We start from the raw sequence: 9,173 nt of genomic DNA on the forward strand, positions 1-9,173 counted from the left end.
CTCACCTTCTTGGTTCCTGAAGTTCCCCTAAGGGCTGTTGACAAACACCCCGAGTCTCTTCCCTTGAGGCACTTGTCGAGCTCCTTTCTCCGCATCCCTGGTAGTTTGCCCACAACCGCGGATGGCCACGTCCTTCTCGAGGGGACTGGGGCCAGGGTGCTTCCAATTGGGGCACTTAAGAAGCTTCCTTGAGTTGTCATTGTTGGTAGTGAATAAAACTGCCCGAATTAAATAATTCACAAAACCCCGCATGCAACAAGGTATGAAATGAATAACCGACAGTGAGACACATGCTGCTCGTACCTGCTATTTAATTACAGGTGTCATTTCCAATAACTTGAATTTGAGAGGACCGCATTATCAAATGAAATGACAAACAAAAAAATCATAGTGAAGAATTTGTAAACTTAATAATAGAAGTGACTTGAAAATCTAAAAAATTTTCAACATTGGCCTTGTCTCAGAAAGCACATTAGAATGTATGGGGATTATACTGGAAATTAAAAATACATTTTATCTTTATGTTAAAGGAGATACGTCTGTGATACATAGCTAATTATGTTAAATATTAAATTGATAGTGATGTTAATGACCTTCATAGCTTTCTAAAAGTCATAACGCAAATATAGTAAACTGAATATATTTAAAATGTATAATTTGATGGTGTTTGTCATAAGAACCTATAAAATCTGTAAGTTTACAAAGGGATCCATCATTCTTCAAAGTTTCTTGGCATTACAAATAGAGTCACCCAAACCTTGTGGACTTATAATCCAGGTTTCCTGTGACTTATTTTCTAGTTAAGGTTTTAGGAGTATGTTCCCATGGCCCTCTACTGAATACGAAGTGGCTTTTCCCACTGTGGAACTGAGAAAACAGAGAAAACGATTTCATTTGCTCAGGTAAATACGTGATAATTTTTCCATAAACATATTCTTTTTCGTTATCTAATAATACAGAATATTTCTACCAGTTTTTAAATTCAAAATATAAACACCAGCGAAAGAGGATAAAGTTACATTTAAGAAGGAAGCTGACTGTTGAAGTCAGTCTCAACGTACCTTGTCCCTGAGCCCAGGAAAGCCACCAGGTGAGGAGGACGTTGAGGACTAACAGCATGTTCCGTGTGCCCAGGCGTCCAGCAACACGAGTGTTCCAGGCGTGCTCTTTGGGGCTTCCGGTCAGCTTCATGAGCAGTTACCAGCCGTGCCTCTGAATTTAAGTGCTTTACCATGAAACTAGCTCACACCCTCAGTAAATATCAAAGTTCAAAGAGTTTTGGAAAACCCCTCAGTTCTCGTTAATGATTTCACAATCATTTTGGCTTCCATCCCTGATAGGTACTTGTTCGCCTTTCTTCAGGGCCAGTAATGGACTGGCTCTAGAAGTTGTGTAAAACACCAGCTTCCGATCTAAACACTTCATGGGAACAGGTGAGGCTCTTTCTCAACCGAGAGAATCATGTGGCAATAAGTCTGAGCCGACGTCCCTGTAACATTCTCTGGCCTTCTACTTACCCTCGCCCAGCTTCGTCCCTGAGGGGCTCATGGAAACCGGCCGGTATACTTGACCACTCTTGCACCATCTGTATTTGCTTTTGCTTAGGGAAGTACTGTTATTTTTAACTCAGATAGACCACATCGCAGAGTACAAGACTTTCGGCATATTCCTAGCATTACGATATTCTTTAACTAACGTGCCGTGAGGTACCTTTTATTTTAGGCTGCAAAAATTCAGCTGCGTACGACGGCTTCCCTTCTGAAGTAGGAATATGAACGAAACTCCCTCACCTGTCCTTTGACTGACTTATTAATGGCCCTTATTCTGTATTTCCTTTATATGGATATCCAATTACATGTGTCATCTTTGAAGATACAGCGACTTAATGTAATAGACCAAAAAAAAAAAAGCCCATCGTTACAGATTGGTGGTAGCCAGAGGTGAGAGGTGTGTAAAATGAAGAAGAGAGTGAAAAGGTACAATAAATAAAAGAAATAAGTTATAAAATAAATAAGTCATGGGGATGTGATAGGCAAAAAAATAAAAGAGAGAGAGAGAGAAGAGAGGGAAAAATATGTACAATACAACAGAAAATGGGCAAGAGCTTTTACAGGTCTTAAATTAAAAGGGGGTAAAAGATAGATGTTGAAGAAATAAATAATATCGAATCCATGTATGTACAACAGACATTTGCGATGCAATGCTTTATGTCTTCTGGCTCTAACCGACAAGTAAATCGACAGTAAAAGTTATTATTATTGTTAAAAAATAGTAATAACAAAAAAATAAATGTATTCACACTTTAGGGGGGAGGGATATAAAATTTGATCAAACTGGTGGGCGTTTTGCCAAGGGAAACGAATCAGAGAAAGACAAAGACTGTATACAGATCTCACTTACATGTGGAATGTACAAAGCCAAACTCATAAAGCAAAGCATGGATTAGAAATTCGAATCCAATCCGATCACGGCAGGGGGGCGGGGGCGGGGAGATTGGGGGGTGTTGGTGAAAAAGTACAAACGTCCCATAGTGAGATGCAAAGGTTCTCGGAATTTAATACACAGCGTGGTGGCGATAGTCAACAACACGCTATTGTGTACTTGTAAGAGCGAAGACCCTAAATGTTCTTGCACAGGAAAAACGCGTCCTGTGAGGTAGCGGATGTGTTAACCAACCTCGTAGTCATCATTTAGCCAGGTGTATGACTATCGAATTATCGCGCCATATACCTTGAACTTTCACAGTATTTATTGTGTCAATTATCTCCATAGAGCTTGAAAAATCTTTGCTTTAAAAGATACTGAAAGGGCGTAGACATCCGAATGTAACTGATTAATACTTTGTTTGAAATAAAAGCTATTAGAAGGTGAATAATTAACAATGCTAAGGGAGTCAGGTTACTTCTGATAGTTCCACGATGGTATTTTGCTTATAAGTGCAGTTTTACCTTTTTTTAGAGAGATGTATTATTTAATCATGTCTGCAGATATTTTTAATGGTTTACCTCCTTCCCTTGAAACATAGACTCATACAAAAGATTAATTTATACAGAGACCAATCAGTATAGACAACAAATATGGCAAAACGTTAACAGTGGTTGAACCTTATTCGTGGCTACACCGGTGTGCATTAAACTATCATCTCGACTGTTCTATATGTTGGATGGTTAGGAGGGAAAGTGTGTTGTGGGTTTATCGTCTGTATAGAACTTTCCGTCTGGTTGCTGTACAGAGCTCATTGGGGGTTAGTAACTTATCACATTTCATAACGATAATATTAATAAATGGTTGCTGCACATTTAATGTCAAGGGAATACCACACAAAGTATTTTCCTCATCAAAAGTGAGAAAACGTAACTGTTAAGGGATAGTATCTGACTATCCTTCATCATCTGTGCATCTCTGATGGAAGTGCACGCCCTCACTGCAAAGTGTTCCGGCAACGAGATGTTCCGGCTGGAGATGGGGGGACACAGAGCGTGGTCAGTAGTGAGGAGAGACGAAGCCTCGACTTACCTTCTGCCCGTGGGTGAGCTCTTCAACCCGCCCCCATCAGTAGGGTTCCTACACATCCCCCCTCAAATTTTTCAAAGTAACTTTAAAATGTGTCTGGCCAAGAGTGATTTTAGCTGATTCGGGTTGATAAAATGTACGATCATAAAAACTATTTTTCAGAACCTTGTTGAATACTTACCAAAGCATTGCCTTACCACCAGGTGCAGGAAAATGCCAGCAAGCATCAATATAATTACCAACGAGGGCTTTATAGTCCCCGGCATGCATTTTTGAGCTGTATTTATTTTTAAAATAATAGATTCTTGTGATTAAAAGTTGATACATGTTCAGGGCGGAATCAGACAGTAAAGTATAAAGAGGTTAAATGTCCAATGTCCACCCTTATCTCTATTATAATAAACTCAGCTATAGTCACTGTAAATATGCTGCCAGTTTTGGTTCTGTAAACATCAGAGCTCAAAGTGTGTTTATTCTTGATATTAGAATATCATCTTATGTCAATAAATAACCATTATGAACTTAACTGCATTCAATTCCTGTGTGATTTGCTTAAATGATTAAATGTGTTAGGATCTTGTAGGACATTGTACATGTCATCTTTCTGTGAGTCTTTTTCTCTTTATAGATAAGTAAGCTAAAATTGAGAACTAATAGTTATTGGCATATTGTCAAAAGCGTGCACTGTGACTAGTTCGGTATTTATACGTTTGTGAAGCGATATTATTTTAAAGACAAGAATCAGTAAATCTTTTCTGTTTCCTCCAAAATAGTATCTCAGAAAGCCATGGAAGTGATGAAGAAAGCTTTGAGAGAGAATGGTGGCCGGAGGCAGGCCCGGAAGTGATGGCCTCGAATTTCCGGCCTGCGATGTTCTATGAAGAAGGCATACAGCACTTCATTTTGCCGAGTTTTAATGCAGTGCTTTTCATAGAGAGGCGTTTTTCTCTCATATTATCATAATATCATCCTGATATTAACACAAATCTTGATATTAACACATTTGATATTAACACAAATCTGATTTATTGAACAAAAACGAGTTAAACAACGCTTAAAAAAAAGTTGAGATGAATTGGATTAATAACAAAAAAATTTTTTAAAATGTGCCTACTTTAATTAATGACTGCATTTTAATTACCTCTTTTGCACACAAGTGGGATACTCCATTTTCCCTTCGTGACAGGTGACTCGAAATGTATGATGAGGTGACATTTCATAATATCCAGCTTTACAAACAAATTCAACAATATCACCTGTTCTAGAATAAATCTTTTTCTCATTTGCCCATCTTAACTGTATCTTATGTGTTTCCATTATTTCTTCTGATATTACACATGGATCTGAAGGTAAAAAAAAATGAACATAAAACATTAACTCGTATACAAATATTTTCCACAGAATTGCACACTTTCACATAGAATCTTCTATGTGTCCAAAAATTCAGTCTCAGAACGTACTCCAAACCAACTCGGTGATAATCCATCGTGTACATTTAAATCATTGTACACTCTTCATGATGTAAAAATGAGGAACTATGTTTAATGTGTGATAAAGATTTCTAATGTCAATGATCAACTGAAGAGCTTTCATGAAAGAATCTTTTGTTGCTGTTGTTGCTTAAGAATATTTCAAATGACATCTCCTCGTATATTACTATTTGCTAGTCAAGCGTTCAACAGAGTGGTTGGTTGTTAATCCATGAAAATTCTATTATGAACAGCAAAACATCATACTCATTACATTGATTTTCCCAGGACCCATGAAATATTAACGTCCTTACCTAAGCACTTTGGTGGTTTTGACCACTGTCCATGTATACACGTGATTGTCCTGTGTCCCCGAAGCTCATAGAAGGACTGGCACTGGTACTCAACGGACGACCCCGGAGGGTACAAATCTAATGAGAATGTGGTGATGTCGCCATTGTCAATAGATGGCGGAGGCCCGCATTTTCCTTCAGGATCTACAAATATTATTTCATTTATTAAAAGACCAAACCATCACGCAGAAAACAGAGCGAAGAACAAAACCAGCAAACTATGGAATATGAAGCTTCGTGTGAGTCTGAAAAAGGAAACGATTCGTCGGAGAAATTCTAATCGTACGAAGTGAGAATTACAACATTTCGTACCCCTCCACGGATGTCACGTTGAAGCACACATAAAACGGAAATAAATATGTCTGCTTTGCCATATTCCAGTATAAAAATGGTTTTTGTCACGGCCCCTGCAGGCAGAATCCTAGTTAATTGTCATAGGAGTGCCCTTGTTGTCTCCTACAGCTTCCTGCTGTGTCCTTTGGGATGCCATTAAGATCGTTTTTTAGATTTTTACTTTAAAAAAACACCAACTCCTTGAAAAATTAAAGAAACAAATTGGCAGAAGGTAAAAAAGGGATATTCCCTTCCTGTTTCAGAAAGAGGGAGTAGAAGCAGTACTTCCTCCTCCCTCTCCTAAATACAGCTTCCGGACAAACTCCATACACAAGTCTAACAAGACTGACTGTGCAGAGGAGCCACACTGGCTGGAGGAGCAAGAAATGAAGGGTCAGCGCGACTGTGAGCGGCTTGGATCTCCTTTGGCTTCTTACGATTCCCAGTCTTGGCATAAGAACCTTCCCACTGGGGAGAACCGTGAGATTCACACGCACAAAAGCCCCACGCAGAACCCGCTCTCCGTCTTGCCAAAGGCCTAGGAAAAAACGCAGCCTGAAACCATGGAAAACTCTTTTGTTTCCCCCAGCAACACCTAAGTCGTCTAGAAAAAATGCCTCAGACCACCCAGCATGTTATCACACTGTCATCTAAAAGGTGCACAATAAATGTGATTTAACATCACTGTAGGAAACATTGAGTAGACGAGTAAATGCTAACCACACCCGCCGCTCAATCGGGAAGGTACAGAGCTGTCCTATACAGCCTGTCCCTGTACGGCCTTCGACTGTGCTTTACGCGTCATCCTCTTAGGTTCCCAGACTAAGAAGCTCCAGCTCAACTTTAGCTCCAAAATGTCCTCAGTTTTCATATGGTTTCTTCAAGAAGAGTTTCCCTTATTATCAAATATCAAATTTCCATATTATCAAAAAAAAAAAGGGGGGGGTATGAAGTACAAAATTTTGACAATGGGGATGTTAGCGATCCTTTGTTTTTGTCTTTAGATGATACACAGTTAATCTTTGCCCAAAAAGGTAGATGCCAAGTAAACAGGTTTGCTGGCGGCACGATGTTGCACATGTGATATTTTAAGTATCGCTCTATGTTAAATTTAATTTTATCCTCGTGGTGTCGTCAGCTGACTTTGCATAATTTCACTATAAACATTCAGTTCATGTTACTTAAACATGTAAATGTCTTTCAAAGATTTTCGCTGTGTTCCTGGAGAATGCTTTCTAATTTTGCCTACGTTTAATCTGTGGAAGTAGACAAAATAATATTCTAGGGATTATCCAGAGATTTACATAACTACTTAGACAGAATTGGAACCCTACAACTAAAAAGGTACTATAGCAACAACAGTAATACCGCATATATTTAATGCTGCTCTTTTCGCAAAATAAAAAAGAGTAGAGGAACAGAGGGAACATTTTACTTACGGACATAATTGCATTCGGGAGGGCTGGACCAGCCACTTTCTGCACAGGTGATGGTGCTCTGATTATTTGGGAGGCTGTAGCCCTGATGACAGACAATTTCTACAGTGTCACCTTCCTGGTATGTTTGTCCCGAAGACGCAGAATGGCCATTTTCCACCCAAGGGAAAAAGCACTGTCCTGAAAACCCAAAGAATGACTAATAAACATCTGGCATTGGGTTCATGCACGTTAAACAGTTAGCATGTCGTTAATCGCTAAGTGTATATTTCAAACATTTGACACTTGTCAAGTTCCTTCGGATACCAAAAAAGAGTCACGCTACTTTTTTCTCCATTCGATTGTCTAAATTACTTCCTAGAGGAGGAGCTGGCTTTCGTCTCCTTGGTCGGCATCTTTCGTTTTTCTCTTTCCTAATCCTGTCTTCTTCGCTTTTCTGTCCTCACCGAGAGAGGGAGACAGATGTAATTTTTTAGAGAACAAAGATGCGACTAATGAAAAACACAGAAGGAAAATAGATAAAACGCTTCTCGAACATCCAATGCTGCAGTATATTTTGAACCGAAATTCCACATACGAATGACCTCTCCTGAGAAAATCTGTGTTCATTCAATTACCGAGTGAGTATGTCGAAATTAAATATTAGCAGTGAAAATGGTTGACCATTAGTATTGAAAATTAAATAATTTCGACACTCCACAAAGTTCGTATCTTAATTTCTCCTGATTTAATTTCTGAGGCATGCCGTATCTTACCATTGCTGGCTGTCGGTATCATTGTGTAGATTCTGCGACCCCTCCAGTGACCCCCCCTCACATACTAACACACCAAAGAATTCGTCCAGGGAGGGATCGGGGTCTCTACTCACTGAGGCACTTTGGTGTCGGTGACCACCCTTGCTCTGTACAGGTTATTTGAGTCCAGAGTGACTGCGAAGCAGACACATAGCTCCAATCACAGGAGTAGTAGAAATATTTTCCCATAGCAACCGGGAAGACTTGTGTGTATCTGTTTTCATCATATATGTTTCCGTGTTTTATTTCTGGAAAATCACAAGTTGTTTCTTGAGAAAAGAAAAAAAAGAGAGAGAGACAATGAATAATTCTACTTCACCTGAATCATCACGTTGATGAATTTATTATCCTATTTCTCTTACTTTTCCCCCTCGTGTTAGTGCTCCGAGACCTGGGATGATCTACAACGAGTTCGAAGGCAGCGAGGAGCTCGCGACGTGTGAGTTCTCCAGAACCCTTTTCAACATTAGAATCACATGGAAACATGTCAACGCCGAGGAAGAGAATTAAAGTGGCTGAAATGTCGCGGCCTCCCAGATCTGAGAAATGTCCTTCTGTTGAGATGGTCAGACTGTGCATTTCTCCATTCGCTTCCCCGGCATCTTTGTCCTGTGTCTTCTGCAGATGTCCCTTCAGAAGTCTTAGATCTTTCCTGCATCCCCCACCCCCCATCCCATCTTTTCCCGGTCAAAGCGACATGTTGCATGAGACAGGTATACGGACAGATATCCTCACACATATTAATACTGTAGATGCATACATATATATATCTGACTAGTTTTAACCTTTTCAATGAATTAGTGAAAAGAAGTTGAACATAAACATTCGGAAAGTAAAAAACATTAGCAACACCGACACAACAAAGATATAATTACTAAATTCTGATGAATGTCCCCTAAAAATACGGATGTGGGTATGTGAGCCCTCGAGTGGAAAACAGAAAAATAGTTTTTGATTGTTACTGTCCGCTTTTTAAATGTAGAATTGTATTCGTTTGCTGGGGCATCTATAACAAAGCGTGATAAAATGTAGCTTAAATGACAGAACTTTATTTTCTCACAATTCTAGAGGCTAAAAGTCCAAAATCAAGGTGTCGGCAGGGCTGGTGTTTTCTGTGGCCTCTCTCTTTGGTTTGTAGATGGCTGTCATCTTCGTGTGTCTTCACAGGTCTTCCTTCTACGTGTCTGTGTCTTAATTTCCTCCTCTTATAAACACGCCATTTTTATTGGATGAGGGCCCACCTTAACAACTTTTCACTTAGTAACCTCTCTAAAT

At 39.4% G+C, this 9,173-nt stretch overlaps 1 protein-coding gene across 1 annotated transcript in view; it reads right to left on the reverse strand.

Moving 5' to 3' along the window:
- LOC102878777 (complement factor H-related protein 4) overlaps nt 1-8,167 on the reverse strand; it is a gene marked incomplete at its 5' end in the record, with an annotated part of 12,080 nt that extends 3,913 nt beyond the window's left edge. Inside the window, one exon of the mRNA XM_015587407.2 lies at nt 7,973-8,167. Within this exon, the coding sequence (XP_015442893.1) occupies nt 7,973-8,167 (195 nt within the window). The remainder of the gene's footprint in view (nt 1-7,972) is intronic.
- Between the last annotated feature and the right edge of the window lie 1,006 nt (nt 8,168-9,173).

Source organism: Pteropus alecto, unplaced genomic scaffold (genome assembly GCF_000325575.1).
Source record: "Pteropus alecto unplaced genomic scaffold, ASM32557v1 scaffold90, whole genome shotgun sequence".
Taxonomy (NCBI): domain Eukaryota; kingdom Metazoa; phylum Chordata; class Mammalia; order Chiroptera; family Pteropodidae; genus Pteropus; species Pteropus alecto.